Below are 17558 nucleotides of genomic sequence, written 5' to 3' on the forward strand. Positions count from 1 at the left end.
TGGCTGCATCTGTTAATTTGCGCATCGTCAGTAAATCACCCACAGAAATTTCCACTCCCATTAGCGCTTTTATGGGAATTGCGCCCTCATGCTAATTTACCCTGTTGTGTGTCGTATCATTGTTATACTGATGATACTCAGCTTTACATGCCATTTAGGCACAACGACAGATCTGCCATAAATCAATTAATAGCCTGTCTCCAAGAATTGAAAACATGGCTAACCAATCATTTTCTGCACCTTAACGATGACAAAACACAAATTCTCAGCACTGGCTACCGATTCATTATCGCATTGAATTAAAAATATTGATGTTTGTATAAAAAAGCGTTAAACAATCTTGCTCCTCAATACTGAACTGAGTTGAGCTCCTCAATACTGAGTTGATTACTGAACAAAATCCTGTCAGATTACTCAGATCACAGACCAGTCATCTTCTATGGGTACCCAGATCTAGACTGCAATGCAGGAGTGATAGAGCTTTTGCAGTAGCTGGACCCAAATTATGGAATAAATTACCATTATCTATCAGAACAGTGACTACAGTGTCTGAGTTTAAAAGTCTTTTTAAAAACTATTTGTATTCCTGTGCTTTCAATGTCCGTGGATGTCTGTTTTAATTTGGGTGATGGACTTGCGCAATTTTGTACAGCACTTTGGTCAACCAGGTTTGTTTTAAATGTGCTTTATAAATAAATTAAACAAAAAAAAACTAATTAGACTATAGTTAACATTTTATAAGTATACAATAACAAGCACTTAAATAATTTCAAAACTATTATAGTTAATTAGTAGTTTATTACTGTAGTTAATACATTAATAGACTCTTTACAAATAGTGAATTTATCATTGCTTGTCACTAGCCGCTTTTCCACTGTCGGGCCAGTGCGAGCCAGTGCTTTAAACGAGCCGGGTGGGGCTATTAGCCTTGGACCTGTAGCACCGAGGCCAAAATCACTGCGTTTCCACCGTCGGGCCAGAAGCTACGCTGCGCTTCACTAAAACCCGCCCTTTACAGCACCTCTTAGGAACAACGTCACGCAAACCCATCATTTCAAGTTATCAGAAAACTAATAAGAAGTAAGTCACTGGAACTAGCGCGATCACAAACCGAACATGCTAAAAGCGGCCTTTTGTTTGCATGCTTTGTTAAAGATTTAAATCCAAAAGCATCAATGTGTTACAATAATAAGTGATACATTGATCATAATGAATTAATTTATCAGGATTGAAAATTAGTCACACAGAAATAAAGTGGTATGAACATAGCCTACCTACTTACTCAGTCGAGTCTGTTTGTGCTTATTTGTAATCAAAGTCAGGCACGGCACCAGAATTTTTTCTCTACCGGTGCTAAGGGGGGGCTAGACCAATATGTGGGGGTGCTAAGAAAACAAATGATATTGATGAGCCCCCCTAGCCCCGGTGTAGCGCCGTCACTGGTCAAAGTATATGCATCACATTTAGAAAGAATGATCATTTCTATATTTTTATAAAAGCTCCCGAACAAAAACCATTATTATATTTTTATGACATACGCTGAGCTAAACTCTCGAGACGAGACTTATGACAGATAAAATATGTTACTAAGTAAATACACGATTGTGATAGAGAATAAGAAGCTGACGTCTGATTTCTTCATGCGGTCGTATTTATGTTTACTACAGTAACGTTAATGGCTAGCATGCATAGTATTTTGCATCACTTATAAATATTTGTGCCTTGTATGGTGATCATAATACACTTTGGATCAAGTTATTTCAAACACTCGCTGCTGTCTGAAAGTGAGTTTTGAACTAAACTTATTTTAAAAGTCTTTAATGCTGGTCTGTTAACTTTATGAAATGATCCGTGGCGCTAACGTTCTCCAGACGCGTAGAAATTCCGCCTTTGTTCATAGCCACTCCTCTAGTCCGCTAGATTTTCGTCGGGCCAAAAAACCCGGGCCGTTGGCCCCGAGGAAGCACCGACGAGGCACGATCAAGCCCCGGAAGTGACTTTGGCTTTTCTGGATAATAAACATACCTAATAAACAAACATACCATTGTTAATAGGTCTTAGATATCATCCTTGATTATCAGGGCCCATATGAAATTTTATTTACTTAAAAGGGGTGTCATAAATAAAAATAAATATATTTTATACTAGTAAAGTGTGGTCAATATAATATCTAGTGATTTTGTAATATCTTGGACATTGTAATTTTCATTTTCAGTGATTTTCATTCATATAATGTTCAGCTATTAATAAATTCAGCTATAATTAAATGAAGCTGTTTTCAGTTAATTCACCAGTTAAAAAAATGTAGACAAGAGGACCAGTTTACAACAGGAATATTGCAAGCTTTCTAAAATATCTTAGCCCATTTATCGTCCATTAATAATTTTTTCTCATTTTACTTGATATACTGATTATACTTGATATACTTGACCTAAATCATACCCTTATGCACATATACAGTGGGTATAGAAAAGCATCAACCCCCTTTAAAATAATCACATTTTGTTGCTTTGCAGCCTGGAATGAAGACGGACACAGTTTTTGTTTTATCCATCTGTATTTACTCAGTGCAACCGCAGAATCACTGAGTTGGAAAAAGGATCACCCCCTTGTGTCAGTATTTTGTCTGTTGGGATATGTCTCTGTCTCTACTAACTTTGCACATCTAGACTTTGCAATATTTGCCCACTCTTCTTTGCAGATCTGCTCAAGTTCAGTTAAATTTGATGGGGAGTGTTTGTGGACTGCAGTCTTCAAGTCATTCCACAGATTTTCAGTGGGGTTTAAGTCTGGGCTCTGACTAGGCCATGCAAGGACATTCAGCCTTTTCTCCTTCAACCACTGTGTGGTCAGTTTTGCTGTGTGCTGTTCTTCCACGTGAGCAAAGCTCAGTCGTGACTGCATGTGGCCTTTCTTGAGGAATGGTGTTTATTTGTTGTTGTTGTTTTTTTTACATGTTGGTGATTTATCTTTCACTTGGATGTTATAAGTTTGTCGGTATTATATCTTTCACTTGGATGTTATAAGTTGCACTGAGTAAATACAGCTGGATAAAACAAAACCTCTGTCCATCTTCATCTTCGATTATTTTAAAGGTGGGTGATTATTTTCTATACCTACTGTAGGTATGTAAATAAATAGCTCCACAAGCTCAAATTTTAATGTTGTAAAATGTGTATGAATTCACATTGTTTCCATGAAGGATAACTGTTACCATAATTGTATTTCTTCTAAGTCAGTTTTCTCTTACAACTTACAAAATTGCATACTGTCAAAGTACTACATTTGAAGAAGAACTTAGTTTGGGACCTTAGTGTGTACACAACCACCCTATAATGATAAAAATTCACCCACTTCTTTTTTTAATCCCCATAAATCATAAGCAGTGTCTCAGAGCAATCCGTTCTCAGAATTTGTACAAAGTGATGTCAGGGGTGATTCTAGGATTTTTTTAATGGGGTGGCACAGGGGGGGCCCATGGGAAAAGTCATGTGCCCCAACACAAGTGGGATGACATAAAAATGGCACTGCACAAGTGCCTTTAATCTTTGAAACAACAGAAAGAAATGTAACATAACGTTTTAACATAAATGTAAATTTTTTGAGTCATTCAGTCATTCATTCAACCGACTCCTTCCAATGGATGATTAATTCAGAAACGAGGCAAGTGAGGCATCAAATTCTTTATGAATTGCCCACTGAATCATTGACTCAATTTGTTCAAAAATGTAACAGATTCATTCAGGATCGAAACGCCGCTGTGACCTATTTTCATTTGTGAAATTGAGCAAAACAGACAATACAATATTGTGTCTAAAATTTTACATAATATTCTTGTTTATTACATTATTGTATAAAATCAATATCACATTTGCAATCGTGCAGATATTCAGGAAAAACAGCACTCTTGCTTGTGATATTGATAAATTATATCATATATATAAACCCAAACGCGTTATTTTTTCCATAATTAATTGCACCAATTAAAACGTTAATTGTTAGACATAATTACATTTATTAGGTGCTGCATCTGAATAAATGTTTATGGATTATCAATATGTTTATTTGAATCATCAGTTTTTCCATTATAATTAGTTAAACCTGAACACACACACACACACACACATAAAGAGAAAAAAAGCCGTATCTGTGTATATTACGAAAAGACTGATCAAATTTTGTGCTAGGTTTAAGGCTAGATTATTATTATTTTTTTTTTCATGTTTTTAACAGGACACACCATAGCATATGTGAGTTAATGTTACTAACCTTTGTGGATGCATTCTAAGATGTGATACGTTCTAAGATTTGATGCTGTCATTCTGGTATCTATAACTCTTTCCCCGCCAGCATTTTTGAAAAAAGTTGCCAGCCACCACCAGCGATTTTGATGATTTTCACTAAAATTTGATGGCCTCCAGAATATTTTACTGTATGAATATTTGAATATGCAATACACCAAAATAAACTTTTAAACAAAACAATCAGTTTTATTCTAGCTTAAAGCATTCTTTTTTTTATCAATACTTGAATATAGGTAGGTTTCATAAAAATGCATAATTTTGAGCAAAAAGGTGAGAAAATCTAATTTTTATCAAAAACTACACCTGGGTAATATTCAGTTCGATTATCAAAGCATAAATCCAGTAAATCGCTTCTATCAACACCTCCAAAGCTTGCACAGACATATACCACTTCCTGGATCAACATTTTACTCCGTAACATTATGCAGTTTTAATTTATATGCTGCCATTGCTGATGATCACATTATTTTTCATATGCATCTGTTTACATAAGAGATCGCTCATTTCTCCATCCTGTACATGTGTTTTTGTTCGGGAGGTTTTGTACTCGTTCAGAAGATGTGTAATAGCGCCCCCGAGTGTACAACTGTGAAAACACGAAAAGCCGTAAAAACTCATCTTTGGCGGGAAAGCGTTGTCTTCTAAAAGACGAGATAGCTCGTCAATGGTGGGGAACGAGTTAATTGTTTTCCCACATTTACTGCATCTAGCCGATCTTTATGAAGTTCCTGATTCTGACACACTAATGTAACCAAATGTGAGAACATATACACGGTGGCTCCCACCACGTTTCATACTCTTCTGACATTTCGGAATGTACGCGCAATACGCTGATGTACGTCATCAAATACTATGATAAGAGTCCCAGCTACATCATCAAGGAAATATGTGATGCAGATATAGTAAAACGACATAAGTAAATTCCAAGTTTATGACATCAGTAGTTATAAAAGATAAAAGACTCAAGTTGTGTTTAAAATATTCACAAGTTCTTCTCGAGTCGAGTCAAATATGAAGTCATTTTAGGTCAAGTCTGGAGTCGAGTCTTAAGTCTATTAAAATGCGATTCGAGTCCAAGTCACTAACTCTAGTGCCCATCTCTGGTTTAAACTGATATGGCTTTAAAATGCATGCAAATAATTTTAGCATATTTCTGCTTTCTGCTCAAAATGGGCATTTTCAAAATGGTATAATAAATGATCTGTGGGGTATTTTGAGCTGAAACTTTAGACAAATTCTGGGGACATCTGAGATTTATATTACATCTTGTAAAACGGGGCATAATAGGTCCCCTTTAAAGGATTAAGGAAATGTAGGTATTATTTCATTCTTATAACTGAAAAACTGCATTACAAAATTCCATGTTTCCACGATGCTTGAGAAACCTGATTGTTTTCTCATCAGGTTTTTGAGTAGGCATTGGCTTGAGTTCTTGGAGAAAATGTCACTGATATAATCATACTATAATATAGATGGGAAAATATCTGCTAGCTATAGTTATGAAACACATTTTCATCCACATATTTAAACATAGTAATTCAGTTAATGTGAATGTCAAACCTCAGTATGTTCAGGTGACAGTGTGAACTCTTCAGTCCTTCATAAAGCAGCTTCACTCCTGAATCCTGCAGGTGATTGCTACTCAGGTCCAGCTCTGTCAGATGAGAGTTTGATGATTGTAGAGCAGAAGACAGAGTTTCACAGCATGTTTTATCAAAACCACAGCCGTCAAATCTGTCAAAACAAAATGTTTAGCCAGATTATTTTGTGAAGTTTAGTGTTTATGCATTAACAGGAAAATATTTCACATCGTATTTTGGCATTTAATTGTTTAGTGATGTAGAACAAAACATTTAAAGGGTTAGTTCACCCCAAAATAAAAATGTGGCTGTGTTTTACTCACCCCCGAAGCATCCTAGGTGTATATGATATTCTTCTTTCAGACGAATCCATTCGGAGTTATATAAAAAATTGTCTTTGATCATCTCACTGTTGTAAAACGGAAGCAATTCCGGGGGAATTACGTATGAGGTCAGCTTTGCGCATGTGCCGCTCAGAAGTGAAAAACACAAACAACGGTCACTAATTAGAAGTACAAAATGAGGATTTATAAAGAAGAATGTCGGAGGATTTCGATATAAGCCAAGAGGAAACTGTTTTTCCTTTGCTAAAGTAAGGAAACTTTGCTTCTTTTGATCCTGTAAACAAACGTTGGTTTTCACGAGACTCACCGGCGCATGCGCAAAGCTGAACTCATACGTCATGCTCCCGGAACTGCTTCTGTGTACAACTGCTGGCGCAAGCTAGATTCAAGTGATTATTACATTTTGAATATGGATATTTTTCTAACAAAACCGCATCGATTCACTAGAGGAGGCATTTGTTCCCCCCCCTCTTTTTTTTTTTTTTTTTGTGGAAGGGTGCTTTTTATTTCACGTCTTTTAGACAGGAGGAATGCAACACCCGCTGAGTACAACGATAGAGCTTGAAAGATCAAAGACAATATTTAATATAACTCTGACTGGATTCGTCTGAAAGAAGAAAGTCATATACACCTAGGATGCATCGGGGGTGAGTAAAACACTAATTTTCATTTTTGGGTGAACTAACCCTTTAATTGAACCGCAGTGAGTGAAATTACTCACAGGGCTTTTCTGCAGCATCTCACAGCTGGAAGGAGTCTCTTGTAGTCTGCTTGTGATGATGTGAACCTCTTTGGGTTGAACTCATCCAGCACCTTCTCTGACATCAGCAGTATGTAGGTTAGCACTGTGCACATCGAAGATGAGAGTTTTCTTCGCGGATGTTCATCTGATTTAAGGTAACTCTGGATTTCCTCATATAACGAATTATCCTTCAGCTCAAGTAAGCAGAAAAATAGGTTGACTGAAGTTTCATCTGAGATACTGTATTCGTTTTGGACTCGTTTAATGTATTCAGCTGTTTGTGTAATGCTTTCTGTGGTGTCTTCAGTGTGGTTGATCAGGCCTTTGAGCAGGGCTTGGTTAGATTTCAGTGAAAGGCCCATCAGAAACCGTAGGAACAGGTCCAGATGTCCGCTCTCACTCTTTATGGCTTCATCAACAGCCTTCTGTAGTAGCTCCTGCAAAGTGACATTTTGTTTTGGCTCATCAAAGAAAAACTGAAACTCCTGCATCTTCTTGTTCATGTAACAGATGATAACATGCACTGCAGCGAGGAACTCTTGAACACTCAGATGCACAAAGCAGAAGACCTTTATCTCATGAAGTCCATTTTCCTTCTTAAAGATCTCAGCAATCATTCCTGTGAACTCAGTGGCAACATTCACCTCAATATCACATTTTTCCAGATCTTCCTCATAGAACACAATGTGTTTCTCCTTCAGCTGTTCAAACGCCAGCTTGGCTAACTTCAAAATCATTTTGCTATTTGATTGTAAATGCTTTGTACGTTGTCTTTCTTCTTGTTCATCATACTTCTGGTTCTTCATGTTCATCTGTATCAGCAGGAAGTGAATGTACATTTCAGTGAGGGTTGTGCTGATGTTCTCTGTATTGTTCTCAATGGGAATACTCTGAAGTACTGTGGCTGTGATCCAGCAGAACACAGGAATGTGGCACATGATGTAGAGACTACGAGACGTCTTAATGTGTGAGATGATTCTGGAGGCTTGAGTCTCATCTGTGATTCTCTTTCTGAAGTACTCCTCCTTCTGTTGGTCAGTGAATCCTCGCACCTCTGTGAACAAACCTACATACTGAGGATGGATCTGATTGGCTGCTGCTGGGCGTGAGGTCACCCAGACAAGAGCTGATGGAAGCAGATTCCCTTTGACCAGACTCGTAAACAGCACATCTACAGATGATCTTTCCTGAACACTGTTCAATATTCCGCTTTCAAAATTCAAAGGTAGTCGACTCTCATCAAGTCCATCAAATATAAATGCAAGTTTAGATTCCGTATATAACTTTGATTTCGCCAGGTCCTTCAATTCTTTATAAAATACTTGTAAGAACTCATGGAGATTGACCTCTCTGTCTTTAATGCTGTTAATCTCTCGGAATGGAAGCATGAACACACAGTCTATATCCTGATTGGCTTTTCCTTCTGCCCAGTCCATGATGAACTTATGAACAGACACAGTTTTTCCAATGCCAGCAATGCCCTTAGTCAACACAATCTTTTTCTCATTTTTTCTCCTTAATAGTGTAAATATAGCATTGCAGTTGATTGGTCTGTCCTGTGATTCCTGGGTCTTTAGAGCATGATCATTTTTCAGAAACTCATGTTCCTGATTGACATCTTTCATATCTCCCTCTGTGATGAACAGTTCTGTGTAAACAGCCTCGAGACATGCTTCATTTTCTTTCTTGCACTCAAAAATACGTTCTACTTTCTTCTTCATGTTGGTTTTGTGAGTTTCCAAGAATTTTTGCAGCCTCAAAACTTCAGGGCGAAAAAAAAAATGGATAGTATTGAGGAAATGGCATTTGAAAATGGACATTGACAATATTGTTAACTGGTGCAGGCAAGGAAATTATATTCATACACTCTTAAAAATAAAGGTGCTTCACGATGCCATAGAAGAACCTTTTTGTCTAAATGGTTCCATAAAGAACCTTTAGCATCTGAAGAACCTTTCTGTTTCACAAAAGGTTCTTTGTGGCGAAAGAAGGTTCTTCAGATTATAAAAAGGTAAGAAAGAGATGGTTCTTTAAAGAACCTTTGACTGAATGTTTCTTTGTGGAACCAAAAATGGTTCTTCTATGGCATCGCTGTGAAGAACCTTTTGAAGCACCTATATTTTTAAGAGTGTACTGCTGCAAGCCAAACCAACATGTCAAAGTACTTTGAACTTACTGTAAGGAAGAGGACAATGCTGCTTTCACATGTTATTGGACTATTTTTAGAGAAAAGCCATTTCATACAGGAAAATCTCTTCTCACCTTCTGTTTCTGTTTTCTGACTTTCCTTTAGCACTTTTAATACTTGAGAAGCAACAAGTTTTTATTACTCAAGTATTTTGTCTTACTGGACTGAAAGATTTTTTCATGTTTTAAAAACACAGCAAAATTCTTGGTGTGAATTTAAGTCCACACTCAGAGTGTAAATAATGACATTGAAGCAGTGTTGACGTTCATGAAATGATTAAGGGCCTGTTTACACCTGGTCATTTCACGCATTTTCGCTGATTGGATATCTATCTGATTTGTTCAAACGTTTCCATTTACACTTGGCCACATAAATGTGTCGTTGCAAAACGCATTTAAATCCGATCTTCAATTCCAGCGCTATATTTAAATTGAATGGAGGTCAATGTGTCGTCGCAAAACGCATTTAAATCCGATCTTCAATTCCCGCGCTATATTTGAATTTAACAGAGTCAACGAAATCAAAAGATAAGCGCTGCATTTAATTAACTATCAGCTCATTACCGCAATAGGAGAGCGCGCGACATCAGCACTGGAAAGATAAGTTTGTCTTACTACTTTTAATGAAGATGATTGTGTGTTGACCGTCTGCGTCTTACTTTGTTTCATTCGTGGCAGTTTGCGCGTTGGCTTGCGGTGGCTAACATTTTGGGAGGAGTAAAATTGACATATGTGGTTTCAAAAACCAGATGCATTTACACAGTTTCGTCTGGAATGCGGCCCGGACCACCTCCTGAAGTGTTTGAATGCGTTTCACCTCGAATGCGTTTCGGAGGGCATTTACGCCTGGTCTTTTCACGATCGGATAGCTATCCGATCAGACAAAATGCATGAAGTGACCAGGTGTAAACAGCCCTTAAGTGAGTCATTATGTGATAATTAATAACAATTGATGTTTTGTTGAAAGGTTCTTTTGAAGTCACCATTATGGTTATTAGTTGAATATTTAACCCTTAACTTTGAAGGTGACAATTATCATGAAGTGACCCAATTTATTGATATTAGTGTGTTGTGCCATTAATATACTTCAATTTTGCATTACCAACTACAGTACGAAATCCAATAGCAATCAGTTATTCAGAAAGATTTAAAACATGTTCTGCATAAAACATTCTGGACAACTGTATCATTTAGGCACACAGACATCAACAGTCACGTCAATGAAAATGCTTTTGGAAAGATGTTGTATTTTGTAGCATCTTTGAGGTGTGATGGTTTGCAAAATAAATACAAATTTAACTCAAGGGTCAAGTGCTCAACTTACCCTAACCCACACTAATTAACATAATGGTGAGGTTTTTAATCATCCTCTTCTGCAATCTTGAAAGTAGTGCTGGGTAGATTACTTACAAATTGTAGTCTGTTACTGATTGCAAACTACATGATGAAAACTGTAGTTAGTAATGTAATGTAATCTAAATTATTCATTTTAGGTAATGTATTCTGACTACTTTTGGGTTACTTTTAGATTATTTTGACTTCACTTGTTTATAGATGTAAATGGGTTAAATTTCAGAGGGACAGTGGACTTCAAAGGGATTTGACCAGCAAATAAATAAATAAATAAATTAGGAATTCCTGCATCACATGAACAATCATCAATAAACATGAAAACAACAATGACATGGTCAAAGTCTTCCCGGTTTTAAATATTTTTGTCAGTTATACATCGGCAGTGTTTAGTAACTTGCTTAATTATTCAACACGTACATGGTATAGATTGAGAGGTGCATTTGTCCCCAAGTTCAGATGCATGGATTACAAATTAATTTGCATGACATTTACATGTCCATTCTATATTGTAAATACTCACTGTATTCAATATGGCACACAGTAGAATTTTTTAGAGAGAAAAATTTGAAAGAGAAACAAAAATTAATCAATAAATTATTAATATACTGTGTGAATAATTTATGTAATCCATAAAAAGTAACTGTAATCTGATTATGAATATTTTAAAATGTAATGCAATCTAATTACAAGTACAAAACGTTTGGAATCTGATCATGTAATCCAGATTACATGTAATCAGTTACTACCCAGCACTGCTTAAGAGATTTAAAGGGGTCATGAACTGTATTTTATTTTATTATTTCATGTTTCCTGAGGTGCATTTTTAATGTTCGTATGACTCTTACATTGAAAATTGTATGGAAGCCCATTTACGCCACTGAATAAAAATTAAAACAAGGTAATTGCGACTTTTTATCTCACAATTCTGACTTTTTTTTCCTCGGAGTTGCGTGATATAAACTCGCAATTCAGAAATTTTTTCTCAGAATTGCAAGTTCATATCTCGCAATTCTGACTTTATAACACGCAATTGCGAGTTATAAAGTCAGAGTTGCGTGATATAAACTCGCAATTGCGAGTTATAAAGTCATAATTGCGAGTTATAAAGTCAGAAATGCGAGATATAAACTTGCAATTCCAAGAAAAAAAGTCATAATTGCGAGTTTATATCACACAATTCTGAGAAAAAAGAAACGGTTTCCATAAAATTGTAAATGTCAAATTAAAAAACGTATCTGTGTTAGTAATGTTTTTTTTGTTCACTAATTAAGCAGTACTTAAAGTGTTCTTTAAATAATAACTGGAAAGCGAAGTTACATTTGTAAAGAGAATTACTTTCTTCTTTTTTTGCTGATATGAAAAATGATCTGTTCCATGACTCAAAACCCATAAAAAGTTCTGAACCGTGAGTCTTGTGATTAGTTTCACCAATATTTCTTAGTGTTAAGAAAAAAATACTTAGATTCCACATACAATTTATGAAAACAAGTCTTAATATTTTATATTACACTACATTCATTTCTGAAGTAAATTCATACTATTTAGGCTTAAACGTTTATATGTATTTGGTTTGGTAAACTTAAATAAAATAGATTTTGTTTATCTTATATTCTTGCACAGTTCTCATCATGGTAACTAATGTCACACTCATAGTTGGTTGGAGCTTTCAGGTTAATGTAAATGGTAATCCACACATACACAATGCAGGTTTGTAACTTTTCTGCTATGTGCAAGTTTTGTGTTGATCATTTTTAGGATGTGTAAATTATTTTGGTGGGGAATCATTATGAAGTATCTAAGTGCAAAATCACAACATCTATGAATTAATAAACACTTCAGTTCTCAACTGTTTATTTATTTAAATTCCTGCAGGTATAACTCTATCCTATTGGGTGTTTTAATATTTTCTTCATTAGGATTATGGCAAACTGGAGTGGTGTAGTTCATATATTGTTAAAACGTTTGGCTGTAAAACTCTGTTATATCTATGGTTGATTTACCTTGATATTCTCTCTGTTCCTCTGCTGTCTCTAAAAATGTATGTTGATCTGTGAGGAGAAAGAAAAGATGCATAAAGAATGAGATAAATAAAAGAAACAAATAAATATTGTTAGATATCATTCCATAGTATTAAAATGATGTTAGTCCTAGTCATGTGAGTCCTATTAAAATTACTATGAGGTTGTAACATTACCAGTCTTATCATAGTAATGTAAATGTACCATTTCCTGCAGGATTTGAGCCATAAAAGTTTATTGTTCCACTGATGATGTTTCGAGCCAATAAAGGAGCATATACACTTGCACATGTTTCAGCATTTATATCCTGGCTGACTCCAGTCTGGTCATTTTTCATCTGGACTGAATCAGAGTGTCCTGAACGAGAGAGATTGATTCATGATTTTTTAGACAGATTTGCTTGCATTACAACATCATATATAATAGCGATATTCATTCCTTTATTAAGGGGTCAGTATCCACACACACTTTTTAAGCATACCATGTAATAATATAAACATTAAGACATTTTTATGCTTTCTGACTCTGTTGGTGATGTGTTCAAGGAACCCATTAACTGGAATCCACAATACTAGCCACCATCTTTTATCTAAACAACAAAACTTTAGTGCTACTTGCTAAAAACCCTAAAATGATTGTCAAATACTCATCAAATACAGACCAAATGTAACTTACAACTAGATGTTTGGTTTAGTTTAAAGTTTCTCAAACTAGGGTCCCCAACAAGGCTAAGTGATAATGTACAGGCAGCAGATTGTTATGCAAAAGAAACCTCATCAGCGTGATACAAAATTAAATTAAAAATTTAATTATTAATTTATTATAATTATAATAATACATTATTTACTGGTTATTTGTGATACAAGATACAAAATATAAATTCATGATGCATGTTTCTGCATTTAGCATAGACGGGTTTGTGAAAGGACTAATAATAAATCTACTTCAAACGTCACAACTAGCAGAGCAACACAAAAAGCAAATAGAACCTACTATAATCAGTGATGCGGTCTATGCTCGATTCAGCGCAACAAATTCCTGACAATAAACTGATGTCCTGTTCTATTTCTGACATTATAAATTCTGACAAAAAAAATCTGTACAAAAGAAAGGCTGGCAGAAAAAGTTTGGGAACCAACTCTTTGATTTCTTTGTTCTTCAGGTTTTGTATCTTTGCTTCTCTTCATGTGCATATCATGTTTGATAATAGACTTCTGGACATGGATTCATGACCCCAGCTCTGTCTGAGTCTTATTGTTACGTTAAAGTTGCTTCACCTTGTTTTTTTCCATGTTTCTCTTCTGTGTCTGGGCATTCATGTTCATATGTGAAGAAAAAGATGAATAAAGAATGTTAAAATATAAACAGAAGTTACAGATAAATATTAAGTGAGATATTGTTCCGTCAAACTAATAAAAGTGTCTCAACTAGATGTTCTGAACTTCAGTCGTCTGTAACAGCAACAGCATCTGTAAAAGGCGTTTCTGTTTTGATCCTCATCCAGTGTATCCATCTGCTCTGACGTCATCTTCTGTCACTGACTCACTTCTGCTGGACAAGAAAAAGATTTGTCTTTTACTACAGTAGTACTACAGCAAAGAAAAAAGCAATTCTACAAACAGGATGATGTCCTTGCACTGCACTGTTTTAGTATTTAAATTAGGGTGCAAATAAAATTTGTCTAAGTAAAGTCTGGAGAGGCTGATTCATTGAGGACTGTTGGAATGCAGCTGAAATCATTCAGAAACAACATCCAGTCTGTATGTGATAATCATATCTAATCATATGATGAAACATTTTTTTCATCATGATTTTTCATGAGATTTTTTTTTCATGAGATTTTTCAGTAGGCTAACACCACAGTGTCACAATAATCTCAGAATCTAATCTAATCCACAATAATCTCAGATTGACATCTACAGGCAGCAGTTCAGATAGTCATATGGCTTGAGCAGGCTTTGATATTTCAGTCTAATCTTATAGTGCTTGTGTTGGACAGACAGAGAAAGCAGATGGTGAGATGGGCTGTGGCTTGTGTGTTTCTGAAGGCAGAAATATGTATATTGGCTGTAGCAGCTGGACCAATAAAACACACAATTATTCATTATATTCAATGAATAATCCAATATGTCTCATAAATAGCGGCACGAACGGACGCAGGTGCCCCTCTCTTTCTGACATCGGTGTTTAATTGTGCACTTTCGAGTGCTTTTTGTTCACGTTCATGTTTGTATGGTTCGCCGTCATCCTTGTCCCATGTAAGATACAGTCGCCATTTCCTTTTAGAAACTGAAACAAGGACAATAAACCACATCTTGGACAACACAGTATCCGAGGAACTTCGAGCCCTTGGTATATTCCGCTGGCCGACTTAAAACACTGACCTCGCCTGCTGCTCCTCACCCAGAGAGGAGGTGCCGAAAGCGCTGCGAGAGGAAACAGAAGCGAGGCAAACGCGGAGGCATCTGGGCTAGGCTAGCAGCTAGCCCACACAGACCCACGATACCATCCCTCATTCTAGCGAATGTAAGATCACTGGATAATAAAATACAACATACAACTTATAATATCTGCACAGTGTGAGGTGAGAGAATGTTGTGTTTACATCTTTACGGAGACGTGGTTAAATGACAACATACCGGACTCCGCTATCCAGCTAGCTGGGCGAACATGCTACCGTGCTGACTGAGTCTGTGCTGAGGGAGGTAAGACTCGGGGCGGAGATGTTTGTGTTTATGTCAGCGACGCTTGGTGCCAAAAAGCTGCTGTTGTTCGTAAACACTGTTTTCCGCTGGTAGAGTTTATTATTATCAAGTGCCGACCCTTCTACTTACCGAGGGAATTTACAGTCATTTTACTCGTCGCTGTTTATATCCCCCCCAGCGTTAACAACAGCGACCGAATCGAGGCACTCAGTGAACTTTACCAGGCTATCAGCGAGCAACAGACAACTCACCCGGACGGATTTCTCATCACTGCTGGGGACTTTAATCATGCAGATTTAAAGTATTTTCTACCAAAACTTCATCAGCACATAGACTTTCCCACAAGGGGCAATAATACATTGGACTTGGCATACACAAACTGCAAAGGAGCATACAAAGCCTCCCCCCTCCCCCACCTTGGACTCTCTGACCACATCACCATCATGCTCAGACCTGCATACAGACCAAAGGTGAAAGTCACCAGAACAACCAAGAAGGAGGTACGTGTGTGGCCACAGGGGGCCCAGTCTGCCCTTAAAGATTGCTTTGACACAACAGACTGGGACACCTTTAAAGAAGCAGCAACTTACAACAACCACACAGACATAGAGGAATATACTGAAGCTGTTACTGCTTACATCACAAAGTGCACTGATGATGTCACACACAGGAAAACCATCACTGTTCGGGTTAACCAGAAACCATGGCTGACAGGAAAAGTGCGCAAGCTTCTGAGGGCTCGGGACGTAGCCTTTAGAGCTGGTGACACTGCAGGCCTAGCAACAGCAAGAGCCAACTTGTCCCATGGAATCAGGGAAGCAAAACAACAATACAGCAATAAAATATCTGGACATTTCAGCAACACCAGAGACACACAAAGTCTCTGGCAAGGAATACAAACTCTAACAAACTATAAAGCCCTACCACGGACCTGTGACAGTGACATATCTCTGATTAACTGCCTCAATGAATTCTTTGGCCGATTTGAGACCCAAAACAACACACAGGCCCACCTTTCTCACACGAGCAGGCTGTGTGTCTGACCCCAGACAGCGTGAAAAAGACCCTCCTGAGGATCAACCCACGCAAGGCAGCCGGACCAGACAACATACCTGGTCAGATCCTAAAGGATTGCCATCTCAGCTGCTCTCCATCCAGCCCTTACTCACCTAGACTCCAAAGACTCCTATGTGCGAATGCTATTCTTGGATTTTAGTTCAGCATTTAACGCAATCATCCCACAGCAGCTAATAAGCAAACTGAGACACTTGGGACTCAACTCCCCTCTCTGTAACTGGGTGTTGGACTTCCTATCAGAGAGACCACAAAATGTACGGGTCGGCGGAAAAACATCTAAGACCATCACGCTAAACACAGGGGCACCACAAGGGTGCGTACTCAGCCCGCTGCTCTTCAAGTTTGCGGATGACACTACTGTAGTGGGCCTCATAACCAACAACAATGAGGCCAACTACAAGAGCGAAGTGAGCCGACTGGTCCAGTGGTTTAATGACAACAATCTCTTCCTTAATGTGGGGAAGACAAAAGAACTTGTCATCGACTTCAGAAGAAGACCTCCACAGCACCCCCCACTAACCATCAACGGTGCTGTAGTGGAGAGGGTGAGCAGCACCAAGTTCCTAGGGGTGCATATATCTGAGGACCTCTCCTGGACGACAAACACCACATCGCTGGCCAAGAAGGCTCAGTCACGGCTCTACTTCCTCCGAAAACTAAGGAAAGCACGAGTCCCACCACACATCATGTGTTCCTTCTACTGGGGCACCATTGAAAGCATCCTCACCAGCTGCATCACAGTGTGGTTCGGATGCAGCACTGCATCCTGTCGAAAGACTCTACAACGCATAGTGAATGCAGCCAGCAAGATCATCGGTGTCTCTCTTCCACACCCGCCTCACTAGCAGAGCCATCAGCATCACTGCTGATAGCTCACACCCGTTAAGCCTCCACTTCAGCCTTCTGCCTTCAGGGAGAAGGTACCGGAGCCTCCAGGCTCGCTCCACAAGGCTTTCAAACAGCTTCGTCCATCAGGCTGTCAGGAAGCTGAACTCTGTCCATTACCTCCCCCCCTCTTCCACCCACTCCTGAACTTCAAAAATCTACAGTTCATGCCACATTTCTTTCGTTGCACAGAGGACACTTTATACTCTCTGCACTTGCAGACTTTACAGTATTTTTGTGCATTAATGACATACTGCTGCTATCTGTCTTGTAGCTTACAAATGCCTTTATACTCAGAACTTCACAATGTTTACATATTTTGGATGTATATTTGCACTTTACAAATTGTTTACATATATTTGG

General features: G+C 37.7%; 2 protein-coding genes across 5 annotated transcripts in view; both read right to left on the bottom strand.

Annotated features, from left to right (window-relative positions):
- LOC107567104 (gastrula zinc finger protein XlCGF7.1-like) overlaps positions 1–17558 on the bottom strand; it is a 358002-nt gene that overhangs the window by 61851 nt on the left and 278593 nt on the right. The window lies entirely within an intron of this gene.
- On the bottom strand, positions 5871–13858 carry LOC107567102 (protein NLRC3-like). The gene is made up of 5 exons (XM_016252714.1): positions 13806–13858; positions 12733–12885; positions 12511–12540; positions 6950–8732; positions 5871–5958 (listed from the first exon to the last, which is right to left on the bottom strand). The coding sequence occupies exons 2-5, from the start codon at positions 12863–12865 to the stop codon at positions 5943–5945; spliced, it is 1962 nt and encodes a 653-aa protein (XP_016108200.1). The 5' UTR covers positions 12866–12885; positions 13806–13858; the 3' UTR covers positions 5871–5942.

This window comes from Sinocyclocheilus grahami, unplaced genomic scaffold, assembly GCF_001515645.1.
Source record: "Sinocyclocheilus grahami isolate Dianchi unplaced genomic scaffold, SAMN03320097.WGS_v1.1 scaffold1128.1, whole genome shotgun sequence".
Classification (NCBI taxonomy): domain Eukaryota; kingdom Metazoa; phylum Chordata; class Actinopteri; order Cypriniformes; family Cyprinidae; genus Sinocyclocheilus; species Sinocyclocheilus grahami.